Here is a 22,606-nt window from a genome sequence, read left to right on the forward strand (position 1 = left end):
CACAGGTTGGTCTCCAGACGAGCTCTGGTCACCTGCAGGACAGGTGCTGGCAACCTCATCGCAATTTGCCACGTTTTCTCCTCTTACTGCTACAGTCTTACCACAGGCAAAGTCCCCAGGGAACTGACCACCTGTGTGTGTTAGGTGTGTAAGGGAGTGCAGTGACTGTTAAGTCAGCTGCTGCTGCATGAAACACCCATGTTTTCTGTACTGCTGTGGAATGCAGCTGTAAGGCAATATCACTTCCCTTTGCTTTATCCACCAGGTAGCCAGCCGCAGCCAGGAGTGAACCAGTACGGGCACCCGTCACACTTCTGAGCCGGAGACGGGAGAGAGATATAAGGCTATGTTTGCACTGAAGAACAGAACATTCAAAAGTCAATGCACTAGTTATTGCTAGAAAGCAGACTTTCATTTTCTTCTCTTATTATTTCAATAATTATTTTTTGTGCTGCAGTTGATGTGAATATGTAACAAGGTGGGTTTGGGGTTAGGGGATTTTTTTTGCGTTTAACTAGATTTAAATGTATGAATTTGTGGGCCTATTTGAAGAATGTTATTGCGGATTTTACGAATTTGGTGCTTTTTAGGTCCTATTACTTTTAAGGTGGACAAAGACTGCTGGACTTGTTTGTGGGAAACACTTTTTTTTTTAATATTCTTTGTTTTGGGTTTTTTGTTGCTTTTTTGGTTTTGTTCTTTCTTTTTTTTTTTTTTATGAGCTGCACTGGACCAAACTACTGAACTGAAACGCACTTCCAATTTTGGCATAGAAGTTAATTTGTTCATTAGAATGTTCACCTCTTTGTTGGTAGAACAAGCATCAATTTAAATTGTGTTTATTTGACTGCAATTTTCATATGCACTTTATAAAGTTCTTTGTTTAAAGTACCAATTTTCTCTTGCTTTTATTGTGGTAAGAAGGTGCTGAAGTGGGTTTATTGCTTGTATTAGAACTTCTTAAAGTTTATATTAAAAGCCACAGTGTAATGTTAATAAACCTACTAGAAGTAGCAGTGTTTCCTATTTGGTCTTTTTAATACAAAGCTCACTGGTGATGAGTGCTAAAGGAAAGCACGGCACCGCAACGAGGACTGAACAGTCAGAGTGGGTTTTGCTCCACTCATGCAAGGAAATCTCTGAATCCTGTCAGAGCCTCAGAAAACAAATCCCTGCATCTCACCTGATGCCTTCAGTACCAAACCTCGTACCAGCTTTCACAGAGGGAGGGTGGAAAAGACACCAAAGTCCTTTCTGCGGCCTCAGCAGTTCTGTAGGTGACAGTTCTTTCCACTGAAGTTGATCCAAATGAGTCATTCCTGGTACTGGTGTCCGCGGCCATTGTTGCACAGGAAGTACTTCCAGGTATGGGCTGGAGTCTTGATTGCTGAGGGAGTTTCAGTGGTGTGAAGGCTAGGTACTATCAGCTGAATGCAAAACCACAAATAAATTGGAAATCAAAATTACCACAAACAAATCATTATTATTCTAAACCTGTCCAAATATAACTTTGCTCATATTAGAGCTGAAAAAAACTGTATAAATGTATTAGGAATTTAGGAGTTAAGTCTGTATGAGTTTTTAAAATGCATTCATTATGAAAGTGGAATATGCAGGGTATTTAGCATATACAGAGGAATATTTTGTAACTTTGTATTAACTCAATTTGGTTCATTTACCATACAAAGAATTTATAGCTGGTACCGTAGTCCGATGTTCTGTGGGGAAGGGGGAGACAGGCCTGCATAGATTCCAGGGCCCTGGGAGGCAGCACAGCTGTGCACGGAAATCTGTAGAAAAGTAGATTTTGGTTGGCTTTTACAGTAGTTTGGTAAATCTTAGTCATGTGAAAATTATTCCTGTTCAGCTTTTGTTATGGAGATTTACTGTTCTTCGTAGTAGCTAAAGCTATTGTAGATGTTAACCAGCGAGATTTGTGTAATCCAGCTGTTTTGTGGCTACTACTCCACTACTAATCAACAGTGTCTTGTGCGGACATCAACTGCTGCCAAGACGTTGCTGCAGGCAGCTCAGGTGCTGCTAAGCACTAGAGGGGTTTCATTACAGACCCTGCTTTTCAGTGGTACTTTATTGTGGGACTAGCTGGAACTGTAGGGACAGTGGCAATACTTCCATGGGATGCACGGGTTTTTTCAATTTTAAATTTGCAAATTTAAGGGAAAATGCTGAATTGCATGTATTTTCACCCCTCTGCTCTGACATTAATCTGTCTCTCAGGAAGAAAATAAGAAACTGTGAGATTTAGTTACTGGCTTAATTGTCTAAAGATTTATTTGACTAGACCAGTCACTGATTCATTAGTGTACAACATATAGTAGCCATTTCCTATCACTGCGAAGGTGTTTTCCATGCATGTACAGAAGGTTGCTTCTTAGACTTATCTACTGAATTGAGAAATCAGGATTCTAAATTGATACACAAATTGATGCAGTTGGTTTTTAGTGAGAGATCTTTAAAAAATGCTTTTGTGACAATAGGAAAATTATACCAAGCGAGAGCGTTTCTATACATGGTCCATATACGTCTTCTAAACAGTGCTAAACAGAGCGTACTCTCTTGTTTAAAAATAAGAATGAAGTTGTTCTGGATGTATCATTCCAAAGTTCTGCAAAAAAACATGTGAAACAGAGCTGTATTATTAAAAATACTTTACTCTTTTCACCATTGATAGTTTATTAAAAAAATACTAAATATTCAAACACATGAAGTCATCTGTACCACAATAAAAATCAGCTTTTTGGTTCTCAGATACTCTTGCTTTATGTCACCCATGCTCCTGAGTCATACAAGGTGGACAATATGAAACTAATATGAAAAAGTCTGTCCTTTACTGAAGATCTCTAGTTACATTTCCAGAAAGTAACTATTTGATATTCAATGTTTGGTGGCAGAGTAAAATCATAGAATCATAGAATCAAAATGCCTTAAGTCTGTTTTAATTTAAAGAACCAATTCTCAGTAATGCTGCTAGACCTTACTTTGCTCAAGTCCTTCCTCTCTTTTTTTGCATGGTCATTGCAGACTGAATCCTGTACATGTTTTTAGGCGCTTGCATGGCTATGGATGCCTTCAATTAGACTTATTCTAGGAGTGAACTCAGTCCAGCTGTAGTTGACTGTGTTGGCAGTTCATTCACTGCACGAATGAACACATCATTCATGCAGTATTTCTTACTTCAGAAGATGTGGACATATGTTACTGTGAAATCACTGCCAAGATGGTTCTTTGCTGTGCACTTGTATGTGCCAGAATCTGAAGGTTGGGGACTCTGGATGAGTAACGTCCCCAGAGGACGAAGCACTCTATTCCCTGATGCGTGGCCTTGGTGACCTGTAGTGAGTACTGAGTGGTCAGGTAACTCCCAGGTAATTTCTGGTTTGGGTATTCCCAGTGCTGCGCAGTGGAGCTGCACGGCTGCACCAGGCATTGTGTGTATGGTCTGTGGTGGCCTGTTCATAATCCTTGGGGGATATGCTACAATAATGACAGAAACGGTTACAGAGGAATCTCCAGCATTATTGTGGGCCTTGCACACGTAATTTCCTCTGTCATGAATGGTGGCTTCTCGTATAACCAACGTGCCATTTTCCAGCAGTGTGTACTTCCTGTTGATCTGTGGTCGATCCAACACATGCCCACCTGGCAGAGTCCATGCTATAGTCGGTTTAGGATTCCCATCGGACAGGCAGTGAAGTGACAACGACTCCCCACTAACACCTGTCACTGGCCTTGTGGGGTAAGTGAGAATATTGGGCTTCTGGCCAACCTCCAGGATGATCAGCTTTTCAATGTAGCCAACTTTATTCCTGGCAGCACAGCGGTACTTTCCTGCTTTGTCTCCATCAGGACTATAGATGGTAAGGATACCGTTGCTTCCTGTGAGAAACTGGGAAGTCTTGATGCCACTGGAAAACCATGTGCCGTTAGGTAACATCCAGCTTATGTCAGGTGGAGGGTTTCCATCCACAGAACAATTCAATGTGGTAGTTTTCCCAGGTTTTGCTATTATTTTTTCATTGAATGGATTTTTAAACATTGGTCGCCTTAGCATTTCCAGTACCTCCAGCTGCACCACCAGCATACTCTCCCCCCCATTATTACGTGCCACGCAGACAAAATCTGCTGTGTCAGAAGGCCTTATGTTCCGAATCTCAAGTGTTCCATTTTTGTGTACTACAATCCTGCTCCCATAATATGGAGCTGTTAGGAAAATATTATCAGGCATGATCCACATAATCTGAGGGGGAGGTGTCCCTTCTGCCCTACAATCAATTTGTTTCTTTGAATGCCTCACTGCCATCACCTTCATGATTGTTTTGTTTGCATATAAACCATTTATGACAGGTGGTTTTGCAACAACATCCAGTTTATACAATTTTGTATCATCCCCTCCAGGGTTACGAGCCACACACATGTACTCCCCAGCATCTAACAGTTTGACTTGACTGACTGACAGAGAACCGTTGGCATGCAGGAAATGTCTGTCTGTTGATGAGGAGATCATGTCACTGGAAGGTAGCAACCAGAATATTTTGGGCTTGGGTTCCCCAGCTGCTTCACAGTCCAGTAATGCTGTATCTCCAGCTTTCACTTTAAGGTATGTCTTGTAACTGTGCTTTATCTGAGGGGCTGCCATGATGACCGCGATGTGTATCTTCATTTCATCTCTCCCCAGGGTGTTTTGAGCATAGCAGGTATAGTCTCCTCCTTCTGTTACTCCAACTTTGTTGAGATACAGTGTTCCGTTGTCAAAGAGGATGTACCTATGAGACTTGTGTCCACTATCATCTGCCAGCATTGCGTTATTGATCACTGTCCCATCTGGCAAACTCCAGGATATTTCTGGTGTGGGTGACCCAGAGGCCTTGCAGTCCACTCTGAAATCTTTTCCATATGGCACCAGTTTCTTGAAATACTGTTTCTGGTCAATCTTGGCTGGTTTCATTGTGATGCTGACTTTCATCAATATCAGATCATCTCCAATTTTGTTTCTTGCAACACACAAATAGTCACCTGCATCCTTTTCAGTAACTGCCTCAATAACCAAGGACCCATTGGGGTGAACGTGGATTCGACTTCCCATTCTGTTGGGGGAGAGAGAAAGAGGAAAAGAATTATGGAACAAAATGCTGCAAGTGAATACTGAGCACTGACAGTGACTGACAGTATTAACAGCACAACACGATACAGATGTTCTCTCCAAAGGCACTGTGTCCTCATCACCACCTACCCAGTGGGTTTTAACCTGAGGCAGTTGCCACTGTCGTTGCTATGTTGATGCATGTGTGCTCACTGACCCTATGTAGGTGTGCAAAGCTGCATGATGCCACCTCTGCCTTGCTGAAAAGCTGTTCTGTGAACAAATGAGCCTGTTGAACCTCACGTCCCCAATCCCATCGGCCTCTCTTCCTCTCCCTCATGCTCCTCCCTGCAGACCACACAGAATACTTGGCCCAGCCAGGGCAGCTGGCAGGGCTGCTGCATCTTGCCCAGAATGACACTTGGCACTGGTTGATGGCTTTCTGGCTGTCCTGCAGCAGGGGGTAGACCTGGACCTCCCTCCTCAGCCCAGCTGCAAGTTCTGGTGAGCCTGCAAGGAGCATCCTAATCTGGGACTGTCACTCTCAAAGCAAAGGTCCAATGTTAATGTAGGAGGGGGCATGGGGAGAGCCGCTCAAAGGTTGACTTGGCAGAGTCAACTATAGAAGCCTTTTCCTCCTGAGTCCCACTTCACAAACCTCTTATAAATAACTGTTCCTCCTATAAAAAAACAGAATTCAGCCAATACATGATTAACATCAGTTTCCTTAATTCAAATATGACTTGTATCCATTTTGACCTCACCCACTTATGACAACTGATGTGATCTGTGTAATATAATGTGTATATGTGTATATGTGTAATATAATGTAAATAGTATAATATATAATAATGTAATATAATAATGTGTAATGTTTCACCACAGATGTTTCACCACTGTTAAACATTTAAAAGTGAATTTAGTTCCCGATGTATTGTTTCAGTGATGTAACAATCTCTTAAATGAGCACCAGAGAAGACAGTGTATGAAGTTTCCAAGAGGTGGGGAAACCAAAAGACTCCTACCTGTGCCACTGGTCAACAACTGCCTTGGAAGGTAACCTCCAGATGATCCTGGGCTTTGGCTCCCCAGTTGCTGTGCAGTTCAGAAGCAACTTATCCCCAAAATTCAAGTGAGTCATTTCTTCAGAGGTGGTAGCTATTTTTGGAAGTGTATCTCTGTGTTGCACCACAAGGCTCACCACTCTCCTTTCTGAGCCAGTTGAGCTTGTGGCTATGCACTCGTAATTCCCACTGTCAGAAGAGGTGATACTGCTGAGGTGGAGGGTCCCATTGGAGAACAGGAAGAGCTTTGCATTTACCAACTGCAGGGGTTTCACAACCATGCCATCAGAGAGGACCCAGTGGACAGTGGGCTGAGGATTCCCTTCCACAGTGCAAGGGAGTTTCAGATTTTCCCCCATCATTACTTCAACATGTTCTCTCTTCTCTTCCAGAATAGTGGGAGGTGCTGCAATGACCTGCAGTTTTACAACCAGCTTGTCAGTGCCTGCTGGGTTTTTAGCCATGCATGTATAGAGGCCCCTGTCATAAACAGTGACTTCCTTGATAATTAAAGTGCCGTTTGTTTCCATGTGAACTTTGTTATTTCCTGCCAAGGAGTCAGAGATGTGTGTTTTATTTGCTAGAACCCATGAGATGGTGGGAGGAGGCCTGCCCTCAGCTTTGCACTTCACTGCCACAGGCTTTCCGGAGTGAGCGGTGAGGAGCTGCCACCTGCTGCCGGTGATGCGGGGTGGGTAGGCTACAACTGACAAGGTGACCAGGAGCCGTGCCGCACCATGTGGGTTGGCTGCAGTGCACAGGTACTGCCCACGGTCCTCCAGGCCCACCCGGGTGATAGAGAGTGTGCCATTGGCAAACACCATCCATCTGCTGTTGCCTTGGCTTTCTGGAGCATTGGTTCCTACAGAAGCAAGGGGACAGCAGCACAGCATGTCAGAATCTCTCCTGTTTCTTTTTACTCAGTCCCTGAAAACACTTTCCCTACCCTGGTCTACTTTGCCCAAATAACCAAGGCAATAAGAAAGAGAGAAATAATCCTATTTTGCATATACAGTGACAAAGCTTTAAAGTAAAAAAACAAACTTAATCCTCAGTAGAGACAAAGTTTGGATAAAGCAGATGGGGCTTTGCACATCCAAACATACTTTGGCATAGTCGTGACTAGGCTTTGCATATTCAAAAATATTTTGACATAGCTTTAACTTGATTTGATGGTTTGTTACCACAGACAGATTTTTCTTTTCACTTGTCTTATTGTTCTGAAATAGCCAGTAACATACAATAAATACTGAAATCTTCTCACAATAAGCACAGAATTATAGTTAAATATATATATATTTTAATATCCCTAAATAACTACTTCATCATTATTAGTAAGACACTCCAGAAAATGTCTGGGGATATCTGTCACTGTCTCCAAGTTCATCTTTTCACTGATATTTCACAGTACTCTTAAATGATAAAATACTTGAGTTTGGCACATAAAACACCTGCCAAATTACATGACCGTAATAGAAGGTAAATTCTAGGGATGTTTATCAAGCTTACCTGTTGATATCTTGGTCCACTGTATTGTTGGATGGGGGTTACCAATAGCTTCACAAGGAATAAAAGCATCTGAGTTGGCTAGTACAGTAAAAGCAGCCAATTTTCCTCCACTTATCCTCGGTTTTGCAAAATGATTTCTGCTCAGAGAGTCCAAGGCTATAGGAATAGGGGTGGTAGTTTCTTGATCTTGCCTCTTTTCAGACCAGCCTTTGACAGAACTGTCCTTATCACTTCCCCACAGAGGCACATGCGGAGTCGTGATCTGTGATGACTTCAGCATGGTCAGTGTGCTGACAGCCAACGCGTTGCCCCTCTCTGTGACTTTAGCAGATGGCTTCTGCCAGAATTTGATTTCCCCCCACAGAGGTGAGTTGGTTCTCTCAGTATGTGCAGGAAGCACAACTGCTGTGAGGGCTGGCAGTGGGGTGGGATGCTGGGTGCTGGCAGGAGTGATGTCTGTGCTTGCAGCAGGAGCACTTGACACGGTTCTTGCTGGGAATGTGGGCTGTACTACATGGTTTTCTTGGGTAACGCTCTTTTCTGTTTTGGGCCATGATTGTTCACCTGCTGTTGCGGTGGCTTCAATTTGCTGAGTAGGTTCTGACCCAGCTGCCACCCAGGCTGTGGCAGATCGCATGCCTGGGGTGCCAAAAGGCTTTGAATGCCATGGTGTTGTCTGGATTGGCACAGTGGGGCTCTGTGGTAGCGTGGCTGACTGGCTGTTCCTCCATGTGACAGGGACCACCACTGGCTGTATGGCTGCTCCAGGCATGAGCTGAGGAGCCTCCGGTGTGTTAAGGATCCACCGTGCTGGCACTTTTGCCACTGAAACTGCACTCACACTCTCAGAGAGAGGTTTTGCAGGTGTAAGATTTGTAGGCATAGTCAATGATTTAACTGTTGTCACGACAGGCATGGCTGTATTCATGGGCAGAATCACTGCAATGCTGTGGCCTGCAGTCACGCTTTGTGAAGTAGATGTCGTAAGGGGCATCTTCCTCCTCTGACCTCTCTTTTTTCCCATTCTGTATGTTTTACTTTTGGTGATTTTGATATCAGTCTGAGGGGCAATAACAGGTCTAACTGTTGGCTTCAAATGAGTTACATCCATTTCTTTGGTGGCACTAGTTGCAGGATTAGAGGAAGAATGCAGTTTTGCAGTGTGAACATGTTCTTCTGACTTAGCATTGCCATAATGAATGGGTTTGTTTAAAGACAAGAAACCACTGCTGTGATTCCCACCTGTTGAAATAGGCATTAAGTGCAGAGGAGACATTTTGAACACAGATAACGATGCTGTAGTTTTAGGATGCATGGTCGATACCTCTGTTGATGGAAACTTATCTGTCTGTTGTTTTGGTAGCTTCTTCAGAACCTCTTTTTGCGCACCATTTCCAAAGAGAAGTTCCCAACTAATTTTTCCTCTTTGGGAATTTTTTGGTGAGATTCTAGGCTTAATGCTGGGTGAGACTGATTCAAGGGTAGAAGATACCCTAGTGCTTACAGTGTATGTGATATCTGTAGCAACATGACTTGTGTGGATTGCTGTTGCTGGTAGTCTGATGCTAAAAGGTTGGACTCCATCAGTCTTTGTCTGAAATGGAGTACTGCTCTGTAATTTCCATTCAGGAGTATCTGGGGTATCCTTCATAATGAAAGGCATGGCTGTAATAGTAGCTTTCTGCCTTTCACTAACTTCATTTTCCTCTTTCCTGAGGAACACTGTATTTTGATGAATACCTGCTGGGTGCTCCAATGGCATATTCATGATCAAGGGGGAGGACAGAGGTGCTTCTGGGCTAAATGGGTTGATGGAGCTGCTTAAATTATTTAAGGTTGGTAAATTTGACATATATTCCATGTTCAGTTGAACATCTGCAGCCACAGCTGTACTTCCTCTGACAGATCCTGGCCTCCCCAAATTGTATCTGTGCTCTTTCATACTTGGAATACGTCCTGGTCTAACAAATCGCCTCCTACCAGAAATTTTCCTTCGTCTTCCATATTGCTGCTGGGCCTGGGGTGTATGAGTTTTAATGTTCTGAATAATCTGAATTTGCTGATGAGTAATAACAGTTGAGGCCAACAGTGGCTCAGGAGTTACTAGTTTCTGAGTAGTATGAAAATAAATGTGACCAAATTCAGGACTTGGTTCACTGACTGTCACCACAGGTATTTGGTGATCTGTTTTGCTGGAAATCTTATCAATGGACTCGGTAAAAGCATGTAGCCTGTCCGCTGCATTTTGGGAAGTTACAGACTTGCTGGTGTCTGTAACATCTGTCACGGGTGTCATAGATACGGATTTTAAATGCTGGTTATTACTTTCCTCAGGATATACCAACCTTTGCCCAGCAGGGAGGACTGTAGATGTTCTACTTGCTCCATTTGATACAGTTGGTTGTTTTACACCACTTGCTGATATTAGACTTAAATCAGATCTTTCCCACGAGTTTGTAATTGTAGGTTTTAGATATGTTTGTGGCTTTCTACTGTGAGATGACACAGACTGTGAAAATGGAGAGGGGAGAGGAGTTACTACCTCTGAAACAAGGAGAGAGGTTTTCCTAGCAGGAGTGTTACTCCTGGTCATCTCAGGCCCTGCAGTTACCATGCTTTCCGTTGCTCTCCCCAGAGTAGATACTGGGGCTGTCTCTGTTACTGGTATCATGAATTCTTCTTCTAGAGATACAAGATCACCAGATGTTTCCTCCTCATTCCCAGGTAATGCTGAGAACTTATGGATTTGAATAGGAGGATTTGTTGCAACTTCTCCTCGTTTTTCTGTCGAGTTCCTCTTTGTTTTTTCCAAGAAGGCTGCCCAGCGCTGTGGGTCGACTCTCCTGGCTGAGGAAACAAACTGTCTTCTGTGTCCTCTAAGCCGCCTGCTTATTTTGTCCCTGTAGTGCCTGAAAGTCATGTTCCTGTAGCCGTTCCTTTTATGTGCAGTCTCTGCAACCCGATTTCTGAATGCTGAGGCAGCAGATTCCTGATTAGCTGTCAAGGTAGCTAAAGTAGCCAGAGGATGTTTCTCTGTTGTAGCAGAGGCCAGCATTGCATTGCCAGAGCCATCACCCTCTTCCCATTCTCCCACAGCTACTTGCTTTTTCTTCAGAGCATTTTTGTCCTTTCTAACTAGCACTTGGAAAACCAAAAGATCAACACCATACTGGTTGGCTGCAACACATCGAAAGTACCCACTGTCTTGCTCTGTTACCCCTTGTATTCTTAAGGTACCATTGTCAAAAATATGTTTGTTTCTTACAGAATGATGAAGAATCGCATGCTCAGGTAACACCCAACTAATGGAAGCATCTGGAACAGCAGTGGATGTACAGGGAAGGTAGAGTGTGCTCCCAACAGATGTAGAAAGTTGGGCTCCATTTACATTGCTGTGTTCCACGTAAGGATCAACCACAGTAATTCTAAATGTGAGAGTATCTGCATCATTGTAATTTGTGCCTATGCAGTGATAAAGCCCAGTGTCAAAAGTATCAGCTGTCCATAATGTGAATGTTCCAGTTTTAACTACTATGATTCTCCCATCCTCACTGATGTAAGGAGCTCTAACTTTGCTCCCATCAGCCAATATCCACTCTACTGCAGGAGCTGGTTCTCCAATTGCTTGGCACTCTAGTTCTACGGTCCCCCCGACTAAAACAGTGTGCTCCGTTTGTGTTTTGTTGTCCCTGGAGATGATGGCCCAATTATTTCTTACTCCTGTTTTGTCAGCACTGGGCAAAATAATCTGAGCATCCGTAAAGTACTGGATGTGCAAAGTGTTAAGTGTGGTTGCTGTCCTGTCTAGCTGTAATGCCATTTTGCTTTGCATTAACCAGGGTGGTTCAGCTCTCAGTTCAGTCTCTATATTGGTAAAAAGTTCATCTTTTTCAGAGTAGATTTGTTTATATTTGTAGCTAATAAAAGGCGTATTAGTTGCTAGGGCAGTCCTTTCCAGTTTTAAGGGAGAATTACTGTACAGCGCCAGTATGCTCCACAGCTGCTGAATATGCTCATAATCAATGCCACATATCAGAAATGCTGAGAATGCTGTTTTGAGCACTGTACTGTTGCCATCTTTGTCAAATGAGATGGGAGACATTTCTTTAGGTTTTTGGATGTTGCAAACCAAGTTACCTCGGCTTCCTGCTTGGTCGGTCATGTTCAAAACCATGGATCCTATGGGAGCTATGAAGTCCTTGGGAGATACGGAATTGAAATCCCCATCATCTGGTACTGTGAGGTTTTTAAATTTCAGGGAGTCATGTATGGTTGGCTTAGTGCAGGTCAAAGATGCAGAAGGAATATCCACTAAGCTTTTCCCTTCATGATTTTTGGGACTAGCACAAACTGGGCATTGCTGAGCACCAGAACTTCTGTCCTTTTTGCACTTTGCAACATCTGAAGGGAAGAAAAATGCAGTAAGCTCTTGTAATATGATTTTTAGTATTACAAAGACATTTAACTACCAGCAGGTTGTTCTCTTGAATATTAACAAAGTTAATCTTAAAGTAACCTAAGAAAACCTATGAATTTTCTCTGGTGAAACTGCCTAAGGACTGTTGCTATTGCAGCTCCATACAGCATCCTTCTGCCCCAGTGGTTCTACATGGCGCAAGGCAGGCTCTGCTGGGGTACATGGCCGTGGCTTGGTTCTGAGTGACACAGGCTCTGGCAGGGTGAGGGTGACACTACACTATCGTGTGCAACCTCTGCTCAGAGCAGCAAATGAGAAAGTTCTTGAGCCCCGTTCCTTATTTCTGTTTGGAAGAATCAAGTACTTCATTCTTGCCAGTTACTTACATAAAAATTAGCTTCCTTATTCCCTGTGGAGTCTCCTGGGCACAAAAGGTTTAGACTGGCCAAGGAAAGCGTTTCATTAAGCCGCACTTGGGAACGGGTTATGACCACTAGATTCATTTAATCTGGGAAACTGAATGGTATTAATCTGTTTATCCTGATTACATGCACTTACAAAATTCCTGTCTTCCAGTCTTTTCTGGGAGAATAAACAAATGAATAAAGGACAGTTACATTTATCAGAAAGAGCAAGATGCTATAACATGATTAAAAGCATAAACAAAGCCTTCAGCTCACCTGATCTCACTTTTTCCCATTCTGCAAACCACTGGAGGTTGCAATCACAGGACCATGGGTTTCCATGGAGGTAAACGCTCTCTAGCTCAGACATGTAGGAAAACATTTCTTGTGGCAGTGAAGTCAACAAGTTGTCAGACAAATATACGTGCTTCATGAAGGATATTTTAAATATTTGGCTATAGCGCAAGGTTACAAAAGTATCTGGATGAAGCTGCTTAAGTAGATTTCCTTCCAAGTGGACCAATCTCAGTGATGTGAGTCCGTAGAAAACATTGGGATTCACAAACTCAATTTTATTGTGGTCCATATGCAACCGTACCAAGCTCTTTAGGCCATAAAAAACATCCTGCTGAAGAACTCTGACCTTGTTATAACTCATTTTTAAGACCTGTTGATGAAAAAGTAACAAGTGTATAATATTAACCCATGTTATATTGTTAAGACTCCTAACAAATTGTGATTGATGGTTACCCTGTGAAGTACTTCACCAGACATGTACTACACCAGTAATGGAAGTGATTGGAAAAAACTTACTAGGAGGAATAATTTTTAAATACAATGTTAGTTGCAGGACTACAAGGATGCTTCTTGTTCCATCAGGGTGACCCTTCTGCGGCCACATTTGCAAAATGCAGTGATTAAAAAATAAAATAAAACTATGCTTATTTCTTGTTTTTTTTTAAAAAAAAAATCCCAGTTAAGCAGCACTTATGAAAAGGGGAAGCAGAATTTGACCATAAGCTGTGGTAGTGATTTTTGTTCCAGCCAGTGTTATGACTATACAAACACATGCAACAATCTATTTTGATTGCTGCTTAACCAACAGAACCTGCAAAGTGTGCCTCCAGTTTCAGGATTTGTGTCATCTGCGGTGCATGCTTTCCCAGCCCCAACTGTCAGGTGCCATGTTGTTGCTGACTGGTTAAAAGTCAAATTCGTAACTCTGAGATGAACAAACTTGGCATATTGCTGAGGGATAAAATAGGGTGCCCATGACACCCTTTTTGTTGTTACTTTTCCCATTAGAATTCTACCATTGCAGTCCGAATTCTGTATTTTGAAAATTAACGAGAGAAGAAAAGTACAAAATCACAAAAATGTTAAAGTTTACTTGCCCAATATAATTCCATTAGAAATAATCTATGATAAAATGATTCTATAACTCTATTTGTAATTGTGCTGCCATCTTCCTTGTTGATAGGGGAGGAAAAGCTTGCGGGATTCCATAAAGCTTATTTTATTAAGTCAGTTGTGAGGAGTTACCAAGCAAGCTTTTAGGCACAGAGCTACCCTTTGTGAGCGCTAATGCAACCTGGAGATCTGTATGCTCCACAGCTTCTCTGGTTTCTACCTTTCTCCCCCACTCTCACCCCCTAATCCTATAACTAGCAACTGAGCAAATCCCAAGTTTTCTGTCTGAACAGTTCAGGTCTCTTGTGTTCTTAGTTCATCAGACCTAAAACACTGTTACTCCTCTGTAGCAGTTAACAACAGCTCTAGATGGAAATTTAACTGGAGAATGTTACCTGTGCGTCGAATTAGTTGGGAATGGTTGTTCCTAAATAATCATCTAAGTAATTCTTTATATATGAGCGTTTACATGGCACATACTGAGATAGATAGCTCTAGAATCCCTGTATGACACCATACATTTACTAATTTTGCCAATACATGTAAATATAGGTAGTATGTTATAAATAGGAAATATTTCAGTTAAAGAACAAAACAAGCATCAAATACTACATTTTAAAAGTCCACAAATATATATTAAATTATAAACTCAAGGAGTTTTTAAAGGATTAAAATGTTTATATGTAATATGTTCAGTTTCTGTTCAGTAGGAGCCAATTTTTAATGTAGGATAGAAAGGGACAGGCCTATAGAGTACTGAAGGGAAAGGGAAATCTGGATGGCAAAAAATCCTCAAGAAAAGATAAAAATTGACTAACAGATTAACTAAAGACAAGTTTCCTACCACAGACGCAGTACTTGGAGTTCTGCAGTCTTTCTCCTCCATGTGAACAAGAGTTTAAACTGCAGTTGTCCATTAAGATACAGATACCTACCAATATGTTTGCCACGCTCTTTAAACTGTACTTCGATGCCCTCCTGGGAAGTAAAGGCATTTCCCTCATCTTTCACGTGGGTACAATAAGAAACAAGAAACCAAAATGCTACATACCACTGGTCTGCTTCTATTTATCAGTATTACTGCAGATTTTTTAAGTCAGAACAAAAATTAAGATTAGGTCATCTCCTAATTAAGATCAGGTCATTTAGCTCTTACCTGTAATGAATATAAATCATTGAACACCTTATCAGGGATTGTATTTATTTCATTGCTGTGCAGCATCAGTAACTCCAGTTTCTCCAGGCCAGAAAAATCTGTTTCTGTCAGTCTGAGCAAGCTGTTGTATCTGTAACAAACATTTCATCCCAGACCTGGGTTTAGTCAGACATAAACTTCACAGTTTCAAACAAACAAACAAACCCAAACCAAAAGAACAACTCTTTGGAAACGCATAAAGGTACACAGCACTTCTGACTGCCAAGATGAAATTATAAGTCATTGCTTCATGTTAGCACAAAATTTGGAAACTTTTCCAGGGTAGCTTTCTATTCACAGTGGGTAGGGAAAACAACTGCAGAAAGGTGCAGACAGGAATGCCACGTCTGGGCTTCAATGCAGAAGAGCTGTGAACAGGTGGGTTCTGCAGAGCACTTGGCAGTCCCTCCCCGCATTGGCTGCATTATGCTGTCTGCTCTTTCCAGTTGTACATCTTGAGTTTTATTTCCACTCTGCAGGTATTCAGTGGTGCCCACAACTTGTTAATGCAGGTGTAGCCTCAGCCTCCCCTGTTTTCCATGAGTATATGTACAGTATGGGTAGACTAGGCTGGATTTAAACAGGTAACCAAAAATGAAACAGAGCGCCCTTCAGGTGAGAGCTGCGCTGCTATGGGAGGTTCGACCATCGGTTGTATCTAAGTCTAGCCAGCCCGAGTACTGGCTGTGGTGATGCTATGCTGTCCCAGCATTAGTACGAGGTGTGTAAGCCTTGCAAATGCCGAGTACCTACTCCGCGATGCCTTTGAGTTTGTGACCACTATCCCCTTGCATGACCTGATTAGCTAATGCAGGGACTCTTCTCATGATCCAGTTACGCCTCCTATGCCCTGTGGTGACAGTAAGTTAGATTAAATCATCCGTCAGATAGATGGCCTTTCCATAATAGTAATTAATGTATTTCAGTCACATGTCCTTCTCCTAAGGTAACCCACAACCCTCTAAAAGTACTTAATTGTAATATTTCATATGCAGCACTTCTGGACAATGCTGACAAAATCAATGGAAGAAAAGGGCAGAGAGGAGTTAGGAGCTGGGATCTGGATATGTTGCCTGGAAGCATAAGGCAGATGAAGGGGAAGACTGCAACAAAAACTTCCTTTTACATTTTCTGCATACACATATTGGATGATTCGGAGGTTATATGTATCAAAAGTGATGCAAGGATCAGTCAAATATTGCTGATTAATCTCATAATTTGCTTGTATGACAGAGGGCACTTGCTGGAAACCCTATTAACAGACAGACCAGTGAGCCCATATAGAATTTGTTCCCTGTTCCTTTTAACCACCGACAGAACAGAACCACTTTGGAGGCTGAAATATATTCAGACAAGTGTTATTTCCCATAAAGTCGATGGATAAAAGCACAGATACCAGCATCGTGTGACATTCTAAAGTCATAGCAAAGTCTCTGAAGATTTTAACACACATACTAATTTTTCAGCCCACTATCTGAGCTCTGAACTATCTTTTCCCAGAAAAAATTCTTTCTGTTTCAGACTCCGAGTTCCATGTTGCAGATGCAAAATGTTTGGGTAATATAAAAGAATTCATTTAAGTTCAAAATTTTCTGAAGTTCTTACATGCCCTGTGATACATCCCCAAATTTCCACTTAGTGTTGGTGGCCTTAGGCTTTGCTAGCTGTGACTACAACCACTTTTGAATACAGCAGAGCACTGAGCTCTTAAGATCGATTTATTGCTTTGGTTCATTTTTAGCCCTAAATCTGGAAACTATTAATTATTGCTTTGCAAAGTGTTGAATGGTAACTGGTCTGTACATTTAGAATCTTGATGTTAAACATACCCCAGATTGATGCGCTCCACATTTGGAGGGATGTGCGGTGGGACGGCGGTGAAGTACCGGAACGTGCAGTGCACCTCGGTGGGGACATAGCAGGCGCAGAGCCTGGGACAGGCGGTGCTGCCGGGGAGGGCAGCCAGGCAGGCGGCAAGGAGGGTCCCCAGCCACCAGCGCCTGCCTCTGCCTGTCGCCTTCATCCTGCAGAAGACACTACACTACCATCCTGCGCAGCAAGAGTAGATGGGTTCCTGCAAGGAAAACAAAACACAGACGCGTTTAGTAACACCCGTGTTGAGCTGCTCAGTTTTAAGCTAAAAGAACAAGACGACCTTGTAACTTGGAAAAAAACCAAAAACCAAAACCCGCCACTAACCAGACTCCAGACTCTTGGCTTTCCCCTCAGTATTTACAGCTGTGTAATGAGCTAAGATGTTTCTCATTTAAAAGAAACAACCTCACGCTGTCTTTGTCTTGGTGCGATGTGCCGGTGATTACAGGTGAAGTTTTCATTTTTGAAGGAAGCAGACGTGGAAACCAAAGGATGAGGCAGGCTATCGTTACCTCACGACTCCGGGTGTGTGGAGTGTTCATCGATCTGCGAGCAATTTATCCTCGGGAAGGTACACGTCGGCTCCTCGCTTGCCAATAATTCTTCCAAGCAAAACTGACTCATTTCAAAACCCGCGCGGCGGGAGCGGCCGCTGCGGCCCCACGGCGCTTCCCCGGGGCCCGGCACCCGTCTCTACCTGGGCCCGGGAGCGGAGCCCACCGCCGCGGCTGTGCTTGGCCGCGGGGCTCCCGGGGACCGAGGCCTCGCCCTGCCGCCGCCTGCCCCTACCTGTGGGACCTCTACGGCGGCTGCAGCGTCCGGCGGGGCCGCTACCTCGGGCAGAGCCGCGCCGGCTGGGCGGGGCGAATCCCTCCGCCGCCGGCTCCTCCTCCCGGGAGGCGCTGCTGCGCTGGTGAGGACGCGGTTGTGGGGCCGGAGTTGTCGAAGGAGCTGCCTGCCCGGCTGTGCTCCCCCGGAGCGGGCGCGGCGGAAACGACGGGGCGAAGCCCCCAGTGCGGCTCACCAGGGGACCCGGGACTGCTGGGTCCCGCAGGCCGCCCCGCTGCCCCCGGCCCTGCTGCCCCAGTGGGGAGTCGTGCGAGAGCCCTCGGGAAAGGTGCCGGCGGCCCGTCAGAACGGCTGCCGAGTGCGCTGGGGGAAGGAATCACGTTCCTTTTTGGATCAGGTCCGTCAGTGCTGCAGCTCCCCACGTTCTGCGGGGCCACAGGAGAGGTTGATGGCATGTTTCTAACGAAAGTGTTAGAAAAGGTTGGTAGATAGTTAACACCTGATTACTAAACTTCAGAACTGTATTTTAATAGAAGCTTTAATTAATGCTAAATTACTGTATTCTTATGCAGCCAGGATCAGAAGTTAAACATGAACCCTCTATGTCGCAGGAGATTTCTGGTACATCCCTGACTGCACAAAGTTAACATTTAGAAACTCTGAGGAAAACCCTGGAAACAAGGCCAGGTTGGACAGGGCTTTGAGTAACCTGGGCTAGTGGATGGTGTCTCTGCCCGTGGCAGAGGGTTGGAACTAGATCATCTTTAAGATCCCTTCCAACCCAAACCGTTCTGTGATTCTATGATTCTACAATTGAAGGCCAGTTGGAGGGGATCCGAGCAACCTGCTGCAGTGGAATGTGCCCCTGCCATGGTCGGGGTTGGCCTAGGTGGCCTTTAGAGGTCCCTTCCAACCCAGACCATTCTGTGACTCTAAATGCATCTTCCAAACAGCATTGGAAGAAGCCTCATAGCTTCTTACTCCCCTCTCTGCCTCTTACTCAATATTATTATCAATCACCACCACCATGTGTACTAGTATTGCCCATTTTTGTCCAGCACCTGCATTTTTCCCACTGAAGCCCAAATGTGTTTGGCAGTCCTTGTCTCTGGCTCTTTTCAGTTCTACATTCCTCAGAGTTCTGTTGGTGGAACATGCAGTGCATTAGTAATTGTGTTAATGTGGCTGTTTGCGGTCCAGCCACAAAATTCCTTCTGCGTGTGTGTGGCAAAGAGCAGCTGAGTTCAGATACTTTGGGTGAAATGCACAGCTTATTCGACCCTCATCCAGGTTTACGACAGTTTTAACTGTGTTACACGTTTATGACTCTGGCTCTATGTTCCAAATTAACAACGAATCAGTACTGGTTCTGGAAACAAGCTCCTTAACAATGTCACACAAACCTCACATTCTTCTGCAGAAATACTGCTTATCTGAGATAGATAGGGTGACTTGAGCATCATTGTGATCATATTTGATGTAGTGTCAGTCATAAATAAATCTGTCTGGGCAATTTCTAATACTTTCTTGGTACTAGTTTGCATATTGTCCGCTCTGGATTTACAAGGTAAGAATACTGGCTTCAAAGTATAGAGAGAAATGAGAGGAAACTAGGATAATGCACATAACATAAACGATCCTGGATTGTGCTTTCAGTGTATAAGGAAGTACACAAGTCAGTGGCAACTGGCCTCACGTGAACCTTCATACAAGACTGTCATTTGTGCCTTAAGCTGAGTAGGAATTTTCAGCCAAAATGCTTTAGGTTTTTTGTGTGGGGTTTTTTGGGGGGTTTTTTTTGGGTTTTGGGTTGTTTGAGGTTTGTTTTGTTTGGTTTTTTTTTTTTTTTTTTTTTTTTTTTTTTTTTTTTGTTTTGTTTTTGTTTTTGTTTTTTTAATTTTTAATTTATTTTTTTTTTTTAATTTTGATGAATGTTTCAGTTTTCCATCAGGAAAGCCAAAGCACCTGAAGCCAGCATGGATCTGTTTACCTCTGAGCCATGGTGCCAAACAGAAGCTATAGTGTGTGTGCCCAAGTATTTCTCTTCTTGTCAGCCTTGTCCTAGGACAAACCAAATCTGTTAGGCTGCTTTGGTAAAAACGTGTGAAGATCCCTGTTCTTGCAGAATCAAGAAAACTAATGAAGTGCTTCACTTTTCTGCACACATACCAATAATATTTCTCTGAGAGTGATGTATTGAAAATAACATTTTCACTTACTCAGATGTCTTGCCTCTTATTACCATGAGCAGGGCACACTGTCCTATTTTGATGATACTGCCATGTCTTGGTATGTAAACCTGTCCTGTTGTGATGGTTGTAAGAAAAATCCTGAACTCCATCTAGTCAAACATTTCGTAAAAACCCATCACCAGTCTGAACGAACATCAGTAAGATTTGCATATTTATGGTTTGAATAGGCATACTGTGCCTGACCTGGAGTGAGTCTCTCACCATTGCCTGCTTGTCACAGAAGGCTGCCAGTTTGGTGGGATGTTTTCTGAGGTTATCCTCAGAGTGGATTATTTACTAAAACACAATATTTTTCCAGGGGAAATAAATAAGGCTTTTGGAGTATCTATGAGAGTCCCTTCTTAGCATGGTTTATCTAAAACCAGGAAGAGGTCTTAAGCATATACAGTGGGATTAATTTATTGGAATGGCAAAATAACCCATACTAAGACGACAGGGAGATTTGAAAACACTTAATCCACAGTATGACAGGATTTTCCAATGTTGACTAAACCTCAGGAAAGGTAACTGTAGGAGCCAGGTGTTACAAATTTGAGTAGACACTGGATGTGTTATTATTTCAGTCTGGTTAGGATCACAATGAATTTTTCTTGAGATTAAAAATGAAAGACATATTGAGAAGGAAAACACAATTCAGTGAAGTTTTGTATGTGAAAATTAATTTTTTATTTTGAGGACATGAATATATTACTGCAGTGGCTGACTGATAAATTATTCTCTATATTATTTCTTGGACTAGTTTGATGACTAAACTTCCTATTATGAGCTAATGCTGTATTTTCTTTGCAAATAGAAAATGATGATTGGAGCAGTAATGGTAAGATAAAACTTTGAAAGGTAAGATAAAGCCTCAAAAATATCTTTTAAAGGTTCTAAAATTGTTCAGACAAAAATCAAACAGATAAGGAAGTGATCTAAATCCGTAAAGTGGCTGTGTATGCTTAGTAGTGAAGATCATGATGATCTGTACTTAAACGTGAACATATTCTAAAATTGTGAAATGCAGCGCAAACTATGGGACATGCACGAAGTTGGTAATAATGTGATTTAGTGTGTATGCCAGCTAAAACTTTACTTGAGGTGTCTACTAGATGATGTTCATTATAACCTCAGCATCTGTCTTTGTGAAACACGTAGGTGGCATTAGTTTGATTCAGCATGGGTGCTTATGTCAAGAAACACTAATTTGCTTGTGCTACCTGGTTCTTTCAGTCTCAGAAAGCTAAAAGACATTTTTTAATGATTTGTGCTAGTTTCCATAACTGGTGGTAGAGAAGGGACTGAAGTTTCTTCTGAGACTATTTTCCAAAAATACATACTTGAAAATCTGCATTAAAATAATAATAAAAAATATTTAAAATGTGCAAGTGCCTTGTCAAAGTTTTAAGAAAAGAGTATTTATCTAAGGATATATTATGTGTGTTGGAATTAAAACCCAGCTTTTACTATGCTTCTGAGAAACAGAGTATTAAATTACAAAAAATACTAAGTTCTCCCTCCAGAAGGTTGCTGAAGAACATGTGGAATATTTTACATTATAATGTGGTGGTGATTTAATGGAGCAGCCTTACAGCAAATACAATGGTTATACAAACCCATGCTGATCTCTGTTTTGTTGGCAAATTCTGGCACATGTCTGATATTAAAAGTCATTGCTTTAGATGGAACTCATTATTGTGGAGAATCAAGGGAGCTTTTTGTTAAGTGAAACTATTTTGGCAAGAAAGTGTGGTTGAGTGTAAACTCAGTAGTGCTGAGAAAAAGAAAGCTGATTGAAGAACATACTTTCTAACTGGGTCTTCACAGCAAGTTATACACGCTAAGAATGGTATGGTTTTTAGCAGTTCAATTCTTAATGTACATTTATATGATATAACTAACTTTGTACAAGCAAGGAGGAAAGGCACTGTTGCTCCACAACACGTTTGTATACTCTCTGTGCTTTTTGAACCATGTGTAATTCATGGTGGGCAGGTTACCTTCATTACAGTTGTTTCACTTTTGCTGGCATCATTCCTTGAGCCATGAGAGCAGCTAACTGGCTGACCCAAGGAAGAGGAGGATGTGTATTTCAAGGGCAGCTGGGCTGGCTGAGCAACGACGTCATGGGGGTGCACCTGAAATCAGAGGAGCTCAGTGGAGAGATGCAGAAGTTTGATGCGTGATTGGTAGGCTACTTGCACAGAAGTACATAAGTATCTGTGGTAGCACAAGGAAACAAAGCAGCTCACCTGAACCTTAGTTGAGTGCGTTGTTATAAAATTCATAGTTTCAAGCTTCAATACTGAGATCTTTATCAAGGCAAAAAATACCATTCCAAACAAGTAGAAGTCTAGGCCCTGGAATTAAACACCACTTAGTTTATTTTATATTTCAAGATTAGTTATACCTCTGTATCCTTGAAGAAAACCAGGCCTATGAAGTCAAATCTCCACAGACTTTTCAAGTGCACACACTAATCCACCCTGTATTACAGTTTGTAATTTGGTGCTTTTATTTTGCTTTTCAGTTCTTTTGTTTACTTTTTTAATAGCTGTTTTCTTTTTCTTCTTCCTCAACACGAACAAGTCAGTGCAAAATGACTCAAGCA

General features: G+C 42.5%; 2 protein-coding genes across 7 annotated transcripts in view; one reads left to right on the forward strand and one right to left on the reverse strand.

The window, feature by feature from the left end:
• Nucleotides 1–1,013, forward strand: part of MED12L (mediator complex subunit 12L) — a 152,601-nt gene extending 151,588 nt beyond the window's left edge. For 3 of the 5 annotated variants that reach the window (XM_030495051.2, XM_030495050.2, XM_030495052.2), the window contains one exon: nucleotides 266–891. In XM_030495051.2, coding sequence (XP_030350911.1) covers nucleotides 266–318 — 53 coding nt within the window. In that variant the 3' untranslated portion in view covers nucleotides 319–891. Of the gene's footprint in view, nucleotides 1–265 lie in introns of all 5 variants that reach the window. The other 2 variants (XM_030495049.2, XM_030495053.2) reach the window with 1 other exon arrangement.
• A 1,253-nt stretch (nucleotides 1,014–2,266) lies between these two features.
• Nucleotides 2,267–17,835, reverse strand: IGSF10 (immunoglobulin superfamily member 10). 2 transcript variants are annotated; one of them, XM_030495047.1, is made up of 7 exons: nucleotides 17,488–17,835; nucleotides 16,930–17,174; nucleotides 15,062–15,191; nucleotides 12,772–13,162; nucleotides 7,675–12,075; nucleotides 6,127–7,027; nucleotides 2,267–5,105 (listed from the first exon to the last, which is right to left on the reverse strand). In XM_030495047.1, exons 2-7 carry the CDS (start codon nucleotides 17,121–17,123, stop codon nucleotides 3,197–3,199), a joined length of 7,926 nt encoding a protein of 2,641 aa, XP_030350907.1. In that variant the 5' UTR covers nucleotides 17,124–17,174; nucleotides 17,488–17,835; the 3' UTR covers nucleotides 2,267–3,196. The 2 variants fall into 2 exon arrangements, with proteins under 2 accessions (XP_030350907.1, XP_030350906.1); XM_030495046.1 differs by having other exon boundaries at nucleotides 17,381–17,558.
• Between the last annotated feature and the right edge of the window lie 4,771 nt (nucleotides 17,836–22,606).

Source organism: Strigops habroptila, chromosome 8 (genome assembly GCF_004027225.2).
Source record: "Strigops habroptila isolate Jane chromosome 8, bStrHab1.2.pri, whole genome shotgun sequence".
Taxonomy (NCBI): Eukaryota; Metazoa; Chordata; class Aves; order Psittaciformes; family Psittacidae; genus Strigops; species Strigops habroptila.

Excerpts from the sequence above, each read along its gene's own strand:
- IGSF10 (XM_030495047.1), bottom strand. The coding sequence starts at position 17,123 with ATGAAGGCGACAGGCAGAGGCAGGCGCTGGTGGCTGGGGACCCTCCTT. Across the intron at positions 13,163-15,061 it reads ATGATTTATATTCATTACAG|GTCTTAAAAATGAGTTATAA; the intron begins GTAAGAGCTAAA and ends TTTCATCAACAG. Across the intron at positions 7,028-7,674 it reads GTGGACCAAGATATCAACAG|GAACCAATGCTCCAGAAAGC; the intron begins GTAAGCTTGATA and ends TTGCTTCTGTAG.